Source organism: Anastrepha obliqua, chromosome 2 (assembly GCF_027943255.1).
Source record: "Anastrepha obliqua isolate idAnaObli1 chromosome 2, idAnaObli1_1.0, whole genome shotgun sequence".
NCBI classification, from domain to species: domain Eukaryota; kingdom Metazoa; phylum Arthropoda; class Insecta; order Diptera; family Tephritidae; genus Anastrepha; species Anastrepha obliqua.
Window position 1 is genome coordinate 1,576,579 of NC_072893.1, and position 20,709 is coordinate 1,597,287.

Consider the following 20,709-nt stretch of genomic DNA (forward strand, 5'->3'; position numbering starts at 1 on the left):
CAAGCTGTGCATGTATGAGTAAGCAATAATACAGCTTTTACTACAAACGCATGCCCGCCGTCCCGCCAAACAAGCCAGGCAACGCAATTGCGACGAAGAGTCAATGACGCTGGTGTGTTTGTTGCTGGCACTGCTCAGCGTAAGCTCTCTCACGTGAGTGAGTTTTGTGTCGTCGCATTGATGTTTACATGTAACGTTGATTCATTTATTTATATCCCCAAAAATGTTAATGCAGACCAGCGTAGACCCCTGCACCCGTCGTCCTTTTAGGCCCTTTTAAGGAAGTTTCTGCACGCCCACACATAAACTATTTATAATTTCATAAAAAATCGTACTTACTTTACAGATAGGAAGAGACATTCGCCGTCACATGACCCATTAGGCGCCACGCAGAACTGAACACTGGTTCGTGTACTGATTACTTAGTCTAACCACTTGGCGTATCGCTTTGATTGCATAAGTACAGCTATACGAGGGTTGGAACTTAAGTTTTGAGATGAACAAGTAGAGAAAATATTTACAATTGAAACTGGATTTATTGGTTTTCAAAATATTTTCCATGAATATCAGTACGCGTTTGCATGCACTTGAATGAGCCTTTTTTTTTTTAAATGGCTCAACAGTTATGTGATATTCAATGTGAACAAATCTGTGTAGTAAATAACGAACCTGCGGTGTCAGGATTAGATCACCTTCATGAAAGTCATTCTATAGCGTCAACAAAACCTCAAGACCGTGCCCTATCACCAAAAACCGATGCGAGTTGATGAGCACTTCTGGTTTAATTTACGCCGAAATTCATAGAAAATCATGAGACGACAGTTTTCACGATTTCCAATTTTTTAACAAGGCGAATGTTAAATACAAAATGTTATGGGGACGGTTAGAACTAAAAATGTTCAACTTACGGTGGCAATGGCAGACATGACAAATCGCATATCGCAGCCGCTTTGCATGCCTCAAAACCCAAGTAGCAGCCTACTTCGATAGATATGAAAAAGGAATATAGTCTTCGGTGTGGCAGATCGGCAAATGCGTTATTTAATATTCTCTTTTATTTTCTCTTCACAAATTTCAAAAATGTATGTTTAAGTTATTTAAAAAAATACTATCAAAAAATTTAAAAAACAAAAATATTGATCGGATTTTTTTATTTCTGGCCTAAAAAATTTGTAATAGCAAAATATTGTGTGATTCTGTTTTTTAAATGTCTTTTAAATTGGGTAAACCATTTATTGTTGGTATTAAAAAACTTCTTTTTTATCTTAACTACAAAATTGTAGGTTTTTTCGGGGTTCTTATAAGCCATTGTCACGGATTTTTTTTTAAATAAAAAATATCATTTTATGAACATTTGTGTGAGGAAAATAGAAGAGAAGAGTAAATAATCTCGATCTGCAAATATTTTATACCAAATTGACGGAATGCACATTTTCCCCGTAGGAAAGCAAAGGTTTGGCGGCCCGCGTATATATTAAGTAAAAAGAAAGCAAAAAGAAAGGTAACCCAGTTTTTTGAACATAGAACAATTTTTAAGAGTAGCATTAGGAAGAAACCACTTTTTTTTACCCGCTCTAACACACGAAAAAATGAACCATCTCCGAACTAAATCAAATACAATAACTTCACTAACTCACAAAGGCAGAATAAGCAAATTAGGCGAAGTGGCTTGTGCTTTGTTTGACTGAAAACTGATTTATGGGCTAATTCAAATATTTCAGGCGCTGCAAATGAACAGTTACAGAGCCAGAGCTTCGCTGTATTAGAAAAAGGGTGTGAAAAATTATAATAAGAATCTTAGCAAAATATTTGGTACTTTTTTCACTAATTTTTGTGTGGAAATGAAATTTCATGGGCATGAAATAGGTATGCACTTGCAACTGACTTTAAACACGCGAAGAAAGTCAAAGTGCACATTTCATCAAAGCTGTTAAATGATTTAAAATGCCGCAAATGTGGCGCAGTGAACTTTTCTCCAACCCAAAGCATTGATGCTGGCGCTTCGCTATAGGTCTTACATATCGCTCATTTGCTTCCAGAGTGTCACAATATAAAAACAACAAAATGACGAGATAATCGGCTTCAAAGTTTTTAAACTACGATGCCTTCCTAAGTAAACGTAAAGACACATTCCCTTCCAATGATTAAAAGTTAATTAACAGACTTCGCCACGAAATTTTTACGCAGCATAAAAAAGAACTGGTCTGCATATTAATATTTTTGACGTGATGACGTCTTATAATTCAATGTAGCCGGCTGCACGCACCAAAAAATGCGTAGTTATCTTACTCATGGGTCGTTACCTTGCTTGAACTGCAAGCGAGAGCGCGGAACGAACGACAAAGAGGCACAATCGGTCCCCGCGTTCGGCAACGTTCGACATCTGGCTCTCTGCTACTTGAGTGAGCATACATAAATATGTATGTACATGCGCATTTGTATATAAATTCACATATTTGTATTTGCATATGCCTTCTTCCTGTGTGCATGGTAATGAACCAGTTCTCTGTTGAGAATAGGATGAAGATAGAAAAAGTAGGAAATGATAGGGAATGTTTCGAGTGTAATGTGTCTGGAAAAGGCAAATCGATGATGCTGCCTCTTAGTGTTGTTGACTTATTAACGTCTGATGCACAATCGAAATTGAAGATACCTTTCATGAATTTGATAAATGTTTCGTCATTTTTCACGTTTGTGTAAATGTAACTTGACCTATTCCATTGCGATTTCATTCACCTCCTCCTCTATATCCATACAAAATATCTGTCAAGCAAATAAAATTAAAATTTTCTTTTGAAAATTGCAACCATTCCATCAATATTTTCTCATGACGTTATCACGTTAAACTATCGTCAGTAAACCGACTTTACGGACAACCTCTTTTTTTACTTGTTTTTTATTTTGACACTCTTGCAGTAAATGAGCGATTTTTATGCAGCGTAAATAACAACAAAAAAAAAAAAAAAAAAAAAACACATTGGGGTAGCTATCAAAACTGGAAATCGAAATGGACATGAAACTTATCGTAAAAAAAACTTGTAAATGAAACAGAAAAACAGAGAAAATAGTTTATTAAATGTTAAAAATTTTTCTGCTGCATGCTTCTTAAATATGAAATACGTTTTTTACTACATAAATAAAAATTTACAGTGTGCCATTTAATAATTTTTACAGACATTAATTGGGTGACTAAAATTCAAATTAATTTGAATGGCACATTGGCTTTGTAAATAAATTCTATTTTCAATTAAAAAACAAAAACAAAACAACAAATAGCACTTAAGTTTTTTTAAAAACTAAAATCATTTTAAGCATCGGTTGAGTAGAAAATATTTTCATTCAATACCTGTTTCGATACTCTTAGCACTTTTACAATTTTTCATTTCACTTCACTCTCAAATTCTGTAATGAAAATTATTTTATGGTATCATAAAATTTATTTATATTTTACAACTCCTTCAGTTTTCTGCATCAGTTCTAGAGCGATTCTCGCTTCATGAAAAAAATATCTTTTACTTTGAAAACATTTTCAATTAATTATTAAAGCAGTTTCACATTTCACTCCTGCCTAATCTGCATCTTCATATGCAATTTATGATTGAATACCTTCATAAATTCCTTTTTGTCACAATATTTTTGAACCGCACCAACTACTGGTGCATACATACATACGCAAAATTTTAGAAATAAAATTCAGAAACGACCGCATTCAGCTCTTACTTTACCATTCCCTTCAACCATACAGATGAATTTTTTCAATTCGCCGTTATTTTTTCGACCACTAAACTTTTCACACCACAGCTTTATCAAATATTTTACTGACACTAATTAAAAATTGTTTTATTTCCCCACCCCACCCTCGCCTATCGCACTTGCTGCTGTGCCCTGCAGCCGGGTGTCGGTAATGCGTGGCCAGGTCATCACGCCGCAAGGATTGGGCATCGTCGGTATTCGGGTCTCAGTGGATCGGGACTCGCGCTTCGGATTCACCTTGACGCGGCAAGGCGGATGGTGAGTATCGTCTACTGTTATAAAGTTTAATATATAATTAGTTTAAGTATTTTCACATTTTATTGCGTAGAAAGAATTTAGAAATTCCAATTTAAGAGATTTCGTATACGCACCGAATACCCGAACAGTTTTCGGGGTTTCGTTAAAAATTTATCTCTAAATTAATACCAAAATACGTACTAGTATGCGCGTAGGTGCATAACTCCCATCCACTGCAGGAGTTTCTTAGGCGAACGATATGACTTCTTCCGTTGCCCATGGAAATCGCCTAATTTGCGTGGCTACAGGCCGGAAAAGTTGCCTACAAGATTCTGCCAAATCGAATATCATTCATGGAAAAGTTAATGTTTTTGTTGTTATTGTTGTTGCAAGACACAATTCCATCCAGCCAAAAATAATTTTCTCCAAAGCGAACTCATTTCTTAAGTTGAATGCTTAGATGGAAATCCGATTAAAGAAGCTACACACATACACACAAGGTATTTGCGTAAAGTTTCCATGGCCAACAACAATTACCATTTAATTTTACATAAAGGCAATTCGGCATATTTCTGCATAAGGAAACAAATATAATACAGAGGAAAAATAATTGTAACAACAACAATGACAATAATAATAATAATCTCATCACATCAATACACACACACACAGCTATACCTACACATATGTGTATGTATGCGTAAGAAATACAATATAATATTTTAATTTATTTCCATTTAAATTCTGCGATGGAAACAATGAAAATTCGCTTCGAAGTATTCCAAACTTTCTTATCAGTTTCGGTGGCAACGTTGAAAGCAAAAGGAAAAACGAATACAAACAACAGCCGTAACACACGCAGTAGTCTGTGACAATAGTTACTGTCCAACAGATGACTGAGGAAGGAAGGCACCAGCGCAGCTTCATAGTAACAACTTCGCATCGCCATAGGACGCCCACTCACACAACACCCAAATTTCCCGGCTTCAAATGTCACAAAGTCAGCAACAAAAGTTCCAACCATCGCAGTCTACCACCAGCCAGCCTCTTACACGGGTGTAGTTAAATTTCACACCAAGTGCGGACGGCTTCTCTCTCCCTCTCTTTCCACCTTCAGTATTGCTTGTTTTTCTTGTTGGCCTTACATTGAGAGTATCTTTCAAAAACTAATTAAATTAAATTTGCAACGCATGAACAATTTTTAATTCTGATCATTTTTTCGAATGAAAGAACGTTCGTTGGGAACATAAAATCGAGCTGTGCGGCCAGTGAGAATGATGAGATAGCTGGCAGCTCTTAATATAATAGAATATAGGAGTCTGAAGGCATAATTCATTCCTTATACGGCGTTAGCAGTGTATGTGTTACTAACATTTGAAGTCGTCCTGGGTGCCTGCATCGCTATGCAGTGAACTGGTAGCAAGAAACAGGCGAAGTGTTTTCCTTCGAAAGTCCGTTCACGGTCGTCTATAGCAGCCGGTGAATAAAAAACAAGTTCATGAGCGAAGGATAACACATCAGAGTTCAAGAAATTCTAAAAGAAATTACCTTCAATAGATTAACAGCAAGACTTTTTAATCAGTTTGCTAAAGTCGTTGAATAGTTATGCCATAAACCAGCAGCGCTTTTCTCCGTCAGGTGCATAAATTTGATTTTCGCATTACCAATAAAATGAAAATATGAGGGCTCGTGAATATTTGTATGTATGTGAAACTGGCTCGTTTTCATCGCCGCTTTCACCTCGTTCACTTACCTCCAAACTAGGTTCCTCCACTAAGCCTAAACTGTGGCCACTATTTCTACCAGTCGCCATTTTATGCTGCCATATGTGGCGTTCTTACAGAGGCCTGCCCTTATTGCGTTATAATTCTTCATTAGCCCAGTGCCTTAATTCCATTTGTCCATGGTAGTCGTGGCACTTGCGTGTTATTTATTTATGCACCATTCCCTTTTGTCCTTTTATTATTATTATTATTACTATTTCTTGCACTGCTGGGGCTTGTTACTTGTTGCCATCGCGGCTGCTCCTCCTTCTGCTGCTGCTGCTGCGTTAGCGCGAAGCCGTTGCCTGAATTACCTTTGTAAAACTAAACAACCAAAACAACGGCAATAACAACTCGCAAAGCAGGAAATGAATTACAGTTACGACACCAGAAAACACAAAAAATGGCAACGCGGGCCCCATGGAATTACATACACACATACATACAAACATACATACATATAAGTTTCATACAAAAGCACAGTACAATGTACTCAGTATGTACATGCACACGCATGCAGTTGTGTAATAACGGAAACAGTTATTTGCCATGGAGTAGGCGCTGGGTCTCCAGTAGCAGCGACTCGCATACAGCATCCGCCTCAGTTCGCTGTTGCTGCTTACATTTATTTGCTTTTTGTTTTACTTGTTGCTGGTTTTTCTGCTGCAGCAGCTATTGTTCCCCTATTTGATCCCGTTATCATGCGCAGTAATATTATATAAATATTTACGTTTACTTTTTGCTGAAAGCAAATTTATTTAATTCCGTGCCTCTCCGCTCCCACCTCAGCGGTAGAAATACCAAGGAATATTTTTTAAACCAGAAAATATGTGGCTTATATTTTACATAAAATATTCTCTGGCTTATAAAAACCAAGTAAAGCTGTGGAATGTTTAGAACCTGGTTTACATCAAGGCGCATATGCCCAAGATGAACTGACTAGAGCAACAACAAATGCATTTCGTTTCCGCAATTTGGTGATTTGAATGCCACAACTTCAATCAAAAAGTCAGCAAATAAACAGAACAATAACAAAAATTTAACACCAAAATCACCAAATCGAAGTAAAAACAAATCAATCAGCCGCTATAGTAACAACACCTCGTACGAATTCGCCTTGGCTTGGACCTTAATAAAACCTTGCGAAAACCTATTCAGCTCTGCAAGGGCTCATATTATTTTGTTGAAATAATATTTATCAGGATATGCCACATTGGAGGGTGAGCCGTCTTCTTTCAGATGAGCCACGGTGGTCGCAGTGTCTCTGCTACATTCATTACATTTCGTGAGTTGTGGTCTGCTTTTATTAGCATATCCTCCTCCTCCCACTTAGAAGCGAACTCTTAATAACATAACATTTAACATGGTAACATAACTGGTGGAAGAAAAGAGGCTACAATGGCCATTGAACTGAGCTCCCATTGTTGCTTACGTTGTTCCTCGTGTTTGACCTTTTATTTACCGCTTGCAATTTAACTCTCGTCATTTCGAAGCACAAACTTGAATTTATAAACATTTTTGTACTAACATAAATTTACTAAGTCACATATGTATGCCTGTATGCACATTTACATACTTACTTACTTTTATGTACATATATTAGACGGGGAGATTTTGCAGCCCATACCGCTCGGCTAAAATTATGATCCTCCTTGTTTGATTTCCCTGTTACAAGTACAAAATCCTCTGCGACTTAGATCTCAGACGCATTTTGAGGTTCTAAAATCAGAGCTTTATGGAATTTGCTTGATTGTTGCAGTTGGCATATGATTTCATGTAAAAATGTACGCTTTAATATTTTGGAATTTGGCCAAATTGTAGGCATTTGAGATCTAAAGAAAGCTGACTCTTTCAAATGTACTAATGTACTTTTAATGAATTTTTCCTATCTCAAATTTTCTGCGCTCACTGGTTCCGGTTAGAAATCCCGAACGCTGACAGGTCTTCCAGCACTGGGTCCCTGCAAAGTGCCTCTGGAGCGTCTTCGTTCATACGGGTGATATGGCCAGGACAGCATAGATGCTGTATGTTTACACGCTTAACTATTTGCATGGCCCTACATAACTCAAACTGTTTTAGCATACACAATATTCCTCACCCAAGCAGAGGGTACCAAAGATGTTGCGGAGAATTTCAGCTCTCAAAACTTTCGAATCTGTTATTCGCATCGTCCAAGTATCTGCGTCATATAGCAGGACGGATATGATGCACGCTTTGTAGTGTCAGTTTGGTTCTTCGAGAGAGTGCTGTACTTCTCAATTGTATACTGAGACCAAAGTAATACCTGTTGGCAAGAGCTATTCTCCGTTTGATATCCAGGTTCACTCATTTTTGTTTTGAGCTGTTAGGGATACAAAATGCTGAATAATAAAAGTAGAGGCTAAGAAAAATACATTCAAATATTTTCATATTCATTCATGATTTCAAACGTAATTTAGCGCTGAGATAAATTAAATTGAATTAAGAAATTAAAAATTATGTAAACTTTGGACACATTTTGAAAAACAAATCGCTCCGGCCTAATGCACATACATATATACGTATATTCATAGCACTTTTATATACTTACAAGTACATATACACAGACTAGATAATCATAAATTATTTTTACTCAACCTTCTGTGTGCTTTTTGTTGAGTTTTATTGAATATTTCACCAAATCTGCCCACCAGCCCTTTATAAAATACCAACAAACCCGGCCCCCTTCGCTGGGCACACTAAAATAGAATAGATATGGTTTAGAACAGAAAATATATGCTTTTCATATTATTTATTTCTTTATTCTTTATTCAAGCGCTTTGGCATTAACAATATTTTTTGTTTTTCTATTTGTTTTTGAGTAAATATAAAATATAAATTGAAAATCAGGAAAAAAGAAGATTGTTTTTAAATTTCAAATCAACGCATATGATCATCCATGAATTTTTCGTTTCAATTTATATGTTTTATTAAGCATTGGAGCTTTTTTAACCATTATCCATTTATATTTTTCAAAAAAAAAAACGAAAAAAATTGTTTTTTCCACGAACACATAATTTCATTCGGATTTCACATTAAATTCTCAAATTTCGTAAGAAATTATTCACTGTTCCAAAATCCACTCCAAAAAAATTCACAAACAATTTTTACATGTTGCACTTACTTTTTCCTTATGGCATCCAAATCAGAAAGAAATATTGACACATTGTAACTCACACTGTCAATTTGACAGTTCAGTTCCGCCCCAAGCGTTAAAAAAGTAAGCGACATTATGGCTGGTTCAAAAGAACGATGTACCCGTTGCCAGTGCTCCGAATTACAACCACATTTTACGAAACCCATTTTCAATACTTACTTAACAATGTGCGTAAGTTTGGTTTAATTCGGTGCAAAGACACGGCGGGTCCACGTTTTGGCATATATTTCGAGACCCTAGTCATCAATAGGTATGAAAATTACCCCCTATTAAAGCACTTATCAACAGCTTTCATTTGATACCCATATTGTACATACACAACCAAAGGTTACCCGGGTCCACGTTTTGACCTATATCCCGAGACCCCAGTCACGTAGCGGCATGAAAAATACTTTGTACTAAAGTAGTCACCAACAGCTTTCATTTGATACCCATATTGTACATACACGTCCGAAGGTTACCCGGGTCCACGTTTTGACCTATATCTCGGGACCCTATCTACCAATAGGTATTCAAACTATACGGAAATCATCTTCAATACCTACTTAACAATGTGTGTAAGTTTGGTTTAATTCGGTTCAAAGACACGGCGAGTCCACGTTTTGGCATATATTTCGAGACCCTAGTCATCAATAGGTATGAAAATTACCCCGTATTAAAGCACTTATCAACAGCTTTCATTTGATACCCATATTGTACATATACAACCAAAGGTTACCCGGGTCCACGTTTTGACCTATATCTCGAGACCCCAGTCACAGAGCGGCATGAAAAATACTCTGGACTAAAGCATTCACCAACAGCTTCCATTTGATACCCATATTGTACATACACAACCAAAGGTTACTCGGGTCCACGTTTTGACCTATATCTCGAGACCCCAGTCACAGAGCGGCATGAAAAATACTTTGGACTAAAGCATTCACCAACAGCTTCCATTTGATACCCATATTGTACATACACATCCGAAGGTTACCCGGGTCCACGTTTTGACCTATATCTCGAGCCCTATTTCCAAAATAAAATATAATCCATGTTACTCGTGGATGATGTAGCTTTCGAATGGTGAAAGAATTTTTAAAATCGGTCCAGTAGTTTTTGAGCCTATTCGTAACAAACAAACAAACAAAGTTTTCCTCTTTATAATATTAGTATAGATAAATGCAAAGCTGTGGAGCTCTCGTGCCATACATACATGCATATTTAAGTACATAAATAAGTTCAAGAATAATGGTGAATTATTTGAAGCCCCACACAGATTAAAATTGTTTCACTGAAATATCACAAATGCGGAGATTTGAGTTTTAAAAAACAAATAGCCCAAAAGCGTTTACTTATTCACATATGCTTACATGTGTTAGTGCACTTAACTGTAGGTATAAAATTGACGTAAAAATGTTACAGTGCAAGCCCGTTGAGAATGCAAAAGGATGACGAAAATTCAATGAAGCTCACAGCCTAACTGGGCAAGAATCAGATTATACAATAAATTGAAGCTTTCTAAAAACTCAGAAACAATAAAGTGGAAGAACAAAATGTTTAGAACTTTTAGTAAATATTATATATTTCCTTCATTTGATATAGGTAGAGTGAAATTTAAGCGGGAATTGAAGTTCCCATTTAGTTCTGAAGTCAAACCAGAAGTGACCTGGAAATATCTGATTGTATGTTGGGTATCCAAAAAATCAGAAATAACAAATTCAGCTCACAAAGAGATGGAATTAGTAAATTATTTCACAGTGATTACAAGACATCAAATTGAGAGTTCAAAAAGCACTTATCCCACAAATAGAAAAAATCCTTCGGCAATCATTAAAAAAAGATAGTAAAAAGCATTGCCTGCAGAGTTAACAGAGATGCGAAAGATATTATTTTGTTATTCTGCGTGAACAGGTAATATTGCATACATCTGCATATGTATGTAGGTATTTTGATATTTCTGCCAACATTTAAGCAAACAAATAGAACAATTTTCTACTAAAAACAATATAAAAAAAATTTCGTTGTTAGAGCTTTTGTGCCTTTTGCATATGAACTTTCATTTTATGTATTGTACGCTGTTATTATGCATGCCCTACTTACATACATACATGCACACATACATACATAGTTACAAATACATAAAAGTTTGTTTCAGCGCATTTTATATATTTGCGTATTTCTACCCCATGCAGGCGTTTGTATGTATTCAAAATTATTATTGTCAAGCTCGCAAGCTTCCGCCTCGCCAGTCTTCAATATTTGGGTCAATTGCAAATTAAATATTCAAGTTTTTCAACAACAAAATTACAAATTGCAAGTGTTGCCGCAATTATGTAGCTGTTGTAATGGCTGTTGGCGATGTTACTGCAACACTTTACACTTCAACTTAATTTTAATGAAAATCCAATGAAAGCATATTTACGTATGCGTTTGGTTTTTGTTTTTATTGTTTTTTATTTCAGCTGTCATTGAAAGCGCGTAATTGTTGCAGAGAATACTGCGAATTGCATTAAACTTTATTTCACTTTTAAAACTCAACGCAAACTGCAAAAAAAGTGCAGCAAAGGAGGCCAACCACGGTTGGTACTGCAACAAAGATTGCCCGTTTGTTCGGGAAGCATTCTGTGTACGTCCGTTGTTAGCTACTTTTTTGCATTTAAAACTTGAAAGTAATCAATAAAATGTCTGAAATAAAAAAAAATTTTCACGAATCCAAAGTCAAGGTCGTAATAAAACGCACAAACAATTGAAGAATTCTTATTAGGTCAGGTCATGTTAACCCGACTGGCATTAAGCCACGCACAGACTCTTTGGTCCCAAGCGATACCAGATGGAGACTGGCCTTGATTAAGATTTAAGGTAGACACCTCGCAGGATGTCAACGCTTTTACCAAATCTAAGCAGAGCTGGAAGATCCATTTTTGAGATACACTTCAGACCCGCAAGCTGTGGTGTTTCCAGGCATTTCGAGCGCGTTTTTGATAATGCCGAACAAAAACATAGAAGGAGCTCTAAAGTTTTTCTATATCCTCTCTGCACTTCCTGCATTTGTCGGTGCCTGTAATACCTATCTATTAATTCTCCACATCTGCGGTTGCGGTTTTACATGTGGTCAGATTGGTTCACCTAGCATTCATTTGCCTTTTCATTAAGTCGTCCATTTCGTTATATATTTGATTTAGCGATTTTTGTATGTTGTTGTCTTATTCAAATGATAAATAGGTTAACAGCTCTTTCAGCTATCTCATCTACTACTTCGTTTCCTATAATGCCTTTGTGACCCGGTAGCCAATAAATGTACTGCCTTATGTTTGCGGCTAGTCTTTCTGTGGCTTCTCTGCTTCTCTGCTCTCCTCTTTGCTATCGAGCTATGCCCTAAGGTGGCAGCCACCAATCTCCCCGCGCATTTGGCTAGAATATTCTAAAAAAAAACATATACATAAAAATGAGATTCGTATTTGATTGTCCGTTCTTCAACGCCCAGTTATTGATATTTGTTGAAACCTGGTTATTCACGACACGGGCTTTGTATTTTTTTTTTTTTCAGGGATGACAATTTTAAATTCATGGGCGCCAAATACAGGAAACTGGCCATTAATGCGGAAAAATTATTCGCATTTCGAGTATTCTATTAAAAATTGATAACAAATCGATAACGAACGGAATATTTTTTCGAAAAGAATGGCCAATTTAAAATTGTTTCGTGTGTTGAAGTTAAATATTTTGGAAATAAACTTTCGCTGAAAAATCATCCAAAGAGAAAGTTGAGTCGGTAGTCGCTTTTTATCATTTTCCGTGGAATGCTCCAAATGTGTAATTGCAAATAGCAATCATCCATAAATTCCCACAATACTTTTCTTTCATTCCAGCAACCCCACCAAGTGTTATTAAATGAATTTTATTGAGAATTTTGCGAACTAATCGAAAATCGATATATTTTGATGTGTGACATGTTTGTATGTATATGTGGCTGTGTATGTTTGGTGATGAATACATATGGATGTGCGTGTGTGTGTGTATACAGACTAGTTTAGCAAAGAAGGATATACTTATATATTATTTATATATATATATATATATTTTTTTTTTGGTCTGCAAGTAGGTACATGTGCACATTCCACTCATCATACAGAACTACACTTCTGTTTGTTGCTGCAAAGGTTATCAACTTCGCTGCCAACTGCAACAACGCCGCGCTATGTTTTCCGCGGTAAAATCCTTTCGACCCGCATTAGATATTTAAACAATAAAGAACCCAGACAAACACACACGCACATGCGAAGACTCATTCAGTAAAGCACAATGCCAAAACACAGACACGCGCGCACAACAGAGAAGCCAATACTGATTGGCAAAGTACACCGAAAAACATAAAAGCAACAATAGCGGCGCCATGGCCGACCGGCAGCAACAAAAGCACCAAAATGTGAACGAAAGAGCAAGATTTTAAAGCACAGAAACAAGCAGGGGGAGGAATTACACACACTCACAATAACCCCAGTCACCAAATGAAACAACAACTGTGCACAAAACAGGATAACGGAAATAAACAGGTGGTTGCGCGGAGCTTAGAAATGGGTGTGGTAGGGCGGTGGGAAACCCACACACATCCACACACATCGCTGCGCATTTCGACAATAGCTCGGCTGTTCGTTAGTTACGGATATAGCTGAAGTTGTGTTTGCTGCTGGGGCTTATTTTTTGCACATACTGTTTTGCGTCTAATTAAATAGCTTTTAGTGGAAAATTAATTCAGCCATTTCCGCTGCAATGCAATTGCGCCAACATCAGCGGCTTCAATTAAGCCAAAAACACAACACAAAGAAATCTGGCAATCAACGCAGAGCAAAAATGTTTTGCGAAAGAAGAAGAGCTCGGCCACCTGAACATGCAATATTCTGGGGAAAACGCTGCTGATTTCCGGGAAATGTATATGGCGAAAATTGCTTAGCAACCAATTAAATATCGACTAGTGAAATGAAGTGATGAAGTATTTTCAAACATTTCCGGGACAAAAATAGTGATCCAACAACTACTTTGTGGGCCAGGGAAGAATTTTGAATTCCTCTCTCTAACAAACTAAAGTCATTATTTAGCGCTTTCGATGCGATTCCAAGAAGGTTAGGATTATCCATGAGTGTGAAAGAAGATAGACCCATGAAATCCAGACTTACTATAGTAGTATGACAACTTTTAAGCCCATGAAACTCCAACAACTGTGTAGACTGAAACATACTGAAGGGATGGATGGTGCAGCTCCGACGAAGAAGCGAACGTTAGTTTGACAACTAATAACCGTTGCCAGTCAACACCGAATTCAAGAACTGCACGACTGAAGTGAGAGAGAGAGAGCAGTGATTTGAGAGACTCGTCAAGAGCAACTAATATTTTTTTCTTTTTATATTAACGTATGTCAAGACATAACCGGAATAACGTTTTTGTATTACAACTGTTACAACATAAAATGAATATACTTGGAGATACTTTTTTGGGTTTTTTGGCAGCTCAAATATATAATTTTTGTTCATTGACATTTCATCATGGAAAGACTTACGACTCAATAACGTTCACAAATCGTTCAGTTGTATTACGAAAATCGACGCTGTGTGAAAAGTGTTCATCGCGCGCTCAGGCCAACTTATGGTGGTCAGCGATGGGACCCATTTTTGTCTTAATGGCTATGTCAATAAGAAAAATTGTCACATTTGGGCTAAAGAGCAATCCAAAGTGATTTAAGAACACCCATTATATCTATTGAAAACAACGGTTTGGTGCGGCTTATAGGCTGGAGGAATCATCGGCCTATATTTCTTCAAAAATGATGTTGGCGCTAATGTAACAGTGAATGGCGAACGCTATCACAACATTATAAATGACCTTTTGATGCCGGAAATTGTAGCCTGTGATCTCGACAGCATTTGGTTCTAACAAAACGGCGCTACTTACCATACAGCCCTTGTCATACAGAGACAATGGATTTACAGCGTCGTCCTTTCGGTGAGCAATTTAAGATTTATCTCTAGATTTATCTCTAAATTGCTCTATATATAATTGGCGCGCACCTTGATGTTGTTGTTCCACCAATGGAGGAACCTACAGACTTTATATACCCCTACAAATAAAAGTCTAAAGGTAGGATATCAAGATACCAACCGAAGTGCCCTAGCTAGTCATTCCAAATTGGGGTTTACGGATGGCCAAATTACGGCGCCATTGCGGGATTATCTTTGAAAAATAAAATTCATGAATGGTTCTAATAATAGTAAAATATTGAATTGCCCAATAAATTTGAATTCTCGTTGTTTTGTTTCAATTTAAAATCTAATACCTCAAATTGATCACCCTTTATAAATATATGAAGTACTGCTGTTACTGAATGCCCATCTGGTCTAAAACATTTTACGCTTAAGCCGCCGCCGATGAGTACTTGGCTGGTGCAAAGTCAATGCTTCAGCACTTACATGTGCACTTAGACGTTATTTGTGAGCTATGGGACACATTTTCGTTTGTCAGTGATTAGTAGCATACCAAGATGAAGAGGTTTCTCATAAAGTATGGAGCATTGACAATGTTGTGTTTCACTTTATTTTGGAATCGTTGGATAATAGTGGTCAATAGTAGGAATGCCATATGCTTAAGAATTTTATTATATAGGAGAAGTTGGCTGTGAGTTGACAGAAAAGAGTGTTTGCCAATAAAGTTTTTTAATTTTCAATTCCGGCTCTTCACGCTTTTTCTTGACATGCGCCTTCCAGCGCAGTTTAGTATTCAGGTATACTCAAAGATATTTGGCCTTGTTGAAGTTCTGTATGTTTAAGCTTTTCATGTAGACTGGCTTTCGTTCCCACGACAGGCGGCCCTACGTAACCGGAGCGACCCAGATTTATATCCGGCCAAGGACTGTCACTTTAGCAGCATTTCCCGTATTGGTAAAGGGAATGTTTATGCTGCTGCAACAACAACAGCAACAACTGGCATGTAAAGTTGTGTACCGATTTTGAATTGTTTAGTTGGCGCCATTTGTTGGTCCATATTGCAATTGATTATATAAAGTTAACTGTCTTCGGCAAATTAAAAATTGCTTTAAACAGCGCATTTGCTTGTGTGTGAAAACTAGTCGCAGAATTAATAAATGAAAAAACAAATAAGTTTCGGTTGAAGGGCACTCGACTTTGATGAAACGTATTCCTCCTCTTCGATATTGTTATCCTGTGCTGGAAATTGCGCCATTTCCGCAAACATTTTTCTCCCGGTTGCTTAAGTGGATGTGTGTGTGTATTGCTTGTGCAAGGCACGCAGCCATTTTGAAGATGGAAAATCAAAATCGCAACCATGCGACACATAATAACACACACATAGACACTTGACACCGCAGCGATAGATAAACCCTCGACGGCGTTGCTGCTTATAAAAGGAATCGCAACCGCTACAACAACAATCTAAGCGACGGCGGTCAAACTAAGGGCAAAACCGCACTATGTTTTCTGTGGTCGCTTGTATCGTACGAATATGGAGCGCGGCAAGGGGCAGACGAAAGCTTAGTGGCCGGTAAATGTCACAACGAAATTGGATTTCGTACAATGCAAAGGAAAAAATGAACACGAATACTATAAAAAAGCAGAAAAGCGCGTCCGCAACTACACACAGAAGGGGAGAAGAATCTCATCTACGGCCATGCGCTTGTGAGGAAGCTTCGAAGCGAAATAACATCGCATAATGTGTGTTCATTGTTCCAAAATGAAAAATGTCCTTCAAGCAGGACATATGCAGCTTTACTCGTACACTGTCAGCGCAACGTATGTGTGCATATATGTTTGTATGTGTGCGTGTACTAGGTTGTCGGCACATTGATTGTCGGCCATAGCCACTGACACAGCAGCCGAACAAGCAACAATGAAAGTCGGCAGCTACGCTGAATTAAGGAAGTTGTTTCCGAATGCGATTAAGCATCGGTTCCATTTGTTTTACTAATGAATTTCTCACCAGTTATTGGATGAAGGGTTACCCCTAACCCCATTTGATAACATCTGCTGCTTTAACTTTGTAAGCAGTTCGGTTAGAAAATGATACAGTTTTTAATTAAACTGTGAAAAAACATATAATATTTTTACAACAAAAAAATAATAATAATTTACGTGAGATTTCGAGGCGATTTTTTGCTGTTTTTATTTTCCAATGCAGTAGACTACACTTTTAATTAAGACTCGTAACTTTTCTTCAAGTAATTCCATTCCATTTCAATACACATTTCTCCACCTGCAACTACATCTTGGCGCATTACTTCATTCATCGTCAATATTTCTTGCTGCAGTTGTTATTAATTGAGAGATTCAGCATCACACCAACTCCCAATAACTCCCAGCGGACAACGGTCGCTGCCGGGTTATTATTCCGTAAGATTTATTTTGCAAAGAAAAAAAGCAAAATCTTGAAAAAGACCACACGGATGTCTACATAGAAGCGTTGTTATGAAATCGGAATGGTGGAAGCAAGAGAGTGTTGTAGCGCCAAAAGCGTAGCTTTTATGTGATGGCGAGTCTTCCTAGGCGCAAATTCGAGTGAGTGTTGTAGTTTCTCTATTCGAATTTACGTAATAAAGCAACAGGGAAACATCGATGGGCGCGTTCGTACTGCTGCCCTGCTTTTGCTCAGCCATCAAATAGCCACACCGGCTTCTATGCTCGTACTTGTTTTGCACGCACAGACTTCAAATCGTCCCTGAGACTTCATAAATTATGTTTAATTAGAGCCCAATCGTCGGCGACTATGCAACCTAAGTCGCACGCGCGGCATTTTCTTGTGAGGGTGGTGCGTATACGTAATCCGAATACATTTTAACTTGCTTGCTGGCTATGCTGGCGCTGATTTGTAATTTTATGCCAAATTGTATGCTAGTTAATAAAGTTCATTGATTTTCCTCCACTTACACTCCACTCCTTGTCCACCGAACAGGTTCGATGTGCTCGTTAACGGTGGTGGGGCAGTGACGTTGCAATTCCAGCGCTCACCCTTCAGGCCACTCACGCGCACCGTCTTTGTGCCATGGAATCGTATTGTGGTACTGCCCCCCGTGCAGATGCAATTGAGCGACGACGATGAAAGCAATGGCCGCAGCATAAAGTAAGTTTTAGCCAATCGAAGGCCGTGGTTGTTGTGTAATTAAATCGCCCGGATCAAATTTTAATGATTATAAAATTCTGCATTGCTGTTTTTACAGAGTGGCTCCCATGAATCCGGCGCTCACCTTCCTCAACTCTATACTCTACCACTTCGCCGATGAGCAAGTGGATGTAAGCAAAATATGCGTGGAGCATGACCACGAGGAGCTGAAACCCCAATTAATTAGCACTTGGATGCCGAACGGCGTGGGCGCCATGCCCGGCAAGCGCGTCATATTTGCCGAGACACAGGTGAGTAGAAGCAAACAAACAACACACAACAAGGCGTCCATTTCTTCGACTATTATTTATCCCATTCCTACAGCAAGGTTCAGGAGGGTTATCCGTTCTAACCAGCTTAAACAGAATTTCCTGTTCTAACTTAATTAGTTAGCCGCGGCTCTTGCAACATAGTTAAGATGCAGTGTCCCTCTCTACAGTAGGTGGATGGACTTTCATCCTTGTACGTGTCCGTTGGCCTTGTTTCACCTTTTGCTAGCAGACTTTAGTGCAACAATACACCGCAGGATGCAGCTTTCTTTAACCTCCTCCACCTTTCAGTTCTTCGCCCCTGCGGCCCAGAGCGTCTAAGCTTATGATGTGCTTGATTATTTTTTAAGTTGCTCTGCACTTAAAGTCACTCATGTGCTTTCCTTGGCGAATGGAAAGAAAACAATATAAAAATTAAAAACATTACGGTTACACCAGTGGCGATAGCGGCAGCTCATGCGGAGGTTGCCAGTGCAGAGGGAAAAGTTTCTACTCGTCCTTGCATTATTTATGATGAGCTTAGGTTGCTGCAGAAGCACAGACGCCAACAACAATAACAAAAGCACTCACATTTTCGCACCAAGGATAACTACTACGCTGGCACCGCTTCGCCACTGCTGCTGCACGTCCCCGTGCTGGCCTCTGGCTGCTGGCATTGACATCAGCTGTCTTATCCGAGCTTTTAATTAAATTAAAATAAACTTTGCGGATCTCTAAGTTTTCCCTCACGTTGCTCAAATAGGGTCACGGGAGTACTTGACCGAATTGCTTTCGTCCTTACAAACTATTCCTTTTCAACTTCCGCCTTTAATGTTCAACACTGCGCACACTGACATTGAACATTTTGACTCTACATTCCTGTATTTTAACTAATAAACTTGTCTTCTTTTAGATCGTACAAGAGTCCATACAGATACCCGGCTCGGATTTGCATCTTACGTATCAGTCGTCGCAAGCATCTGGCTACTTGAGCATCGTACGCATGCGGCTAACCGCCGAAAAAATACCAAAGACTCTAACTCATGTTCATGTGGGCGTTGAAATTGAGGGTGCACTTCATGTGAAGACGTACGAGGCCGATCCGAACCTGATACACACGTTCGCCTGGAACAAACGCAATGTCTATCGCCAAAAGGTGTACGGCGTTACAATCGCCCGCATCTCGGTCGGCTATCAACACTCGACTTGCAAAATGCCAGTTTGGATTACGCAGACCGCCAAGCTACAGGGTTATGATGTCGATATTTCTGATATCGGTGGTTGGGGTCTGGATATTCACCACCACTACAACTTCCATGAAGGTATACTGCAGAAAGGCGATGGCAGCACTCTCCACATGAAGGAATACCCGCGCACAGTAAAAGTAGTGATGGGCACCGGCTTGCAGCGTCCGCTCAACTGCCCAGACCACTGCAACGGTATCGCCAAGGATGCCAAACTACTCACGCCCATTGCATTGGCATCCGGCCCAGATGGAAGCCTTTATGTGGGTGACTTCAATTTGGTGCGCCGCATCACACCGGATGGCAAAGTCTACACCATATTGCAACTGAGTGCCACACAAGTTTCCTATCAGTATTACCTCGCTGTTTCGCCCGCAGATGGCCACCTGTACATATCCGATCCAGAGCGGCATCAAATTCTAAGACTGCTACGCTTGGAAAAAGTGAAAGATCCCAGCATCAACAGCGAGCCGATTGTGGGCAGCGGTCAGCGTTGCATACCCGGAGATGAAGGCAACTGTGGTGATGGTGGCCCTGCATTGCAAGCTCGACTTTCGCATCCGAAAGGGTTAGCCATTGCGGCTGATCGCACCATGTACATTGCGGACGGCACTAACATCCGAGCGGTTGATCCCAAGGGAATTATACACACACTGATTGGACATCATGGTCACCACAACCATTGGAGTCCAGCACCGTGCTCCGGTACGTTAATGGCAAATCAAGCGCAACTACAGTGGCCAACGGGCTTGGCGCTGAGTCCACTAGATGGTTCGCTGCACTTTATCGACGATCGGCTGGTGCTGCGCCTAACGTCCGACATGAAGATACGCGTTGTGGCTGGTACCCCTCTGCATTGCAACAACAATGGGCAGGATAAATCCAACAAGACATCGGAAAATGTACTGGGTACAGTGCTTGCAATGGCCTTCTCACCTTTTGGGGATCTGTACATCGCCGATAGTGACTCGCGGCGGGTGAACTCGATACGAGTGGTGGACACGGCGGGAAGTATGCGTTACTTTGCCGGAAAGCAAGAAGGTTTGGGGTAAGGATGAACTTGTTTCTAAAAACTATTATATGAAATACACAAACCACCTGCATTTCAACCCTGCTGGGAATTGCGCACTCGATTACTAAAATAGGCA

The 20,709-nt window shown here is 38.9% G+C and overlaps 1 protein-coding gene across 2 annotated transcripts in view; it reads left to right on the forward strand.

Moving 5' to 3' along the window:
• Positions 1–20,709, forward strand: part of LOC129239691 (teneurin-a) — a 335,619-nt gene that overhangs the window by 285,701 nt on the left and 29,209 nt on the right. For both annotated transcript variants that reach the window (XM_054875401.1, XM_054875402.1), the window contains 4 exons: positions 3,892–4,011; positions 17,863–18,030; positions 18,128–18,320; positions 19,231–20,609. In XM_054875401.1, coding sequence (XP_054731376.1) covers positions 3,892–4,011; positions 17,863–18,030; positions 18,128–18,320; positions 19,231–20,609 — 1,860 coding nt within the window. The remainder of the gene's footprint in view (positions 1–3,891; positions 4,012–17,862; positions 18,031–18,127; positions 18,321–19,230; positions 20,610–20,709) is intronic.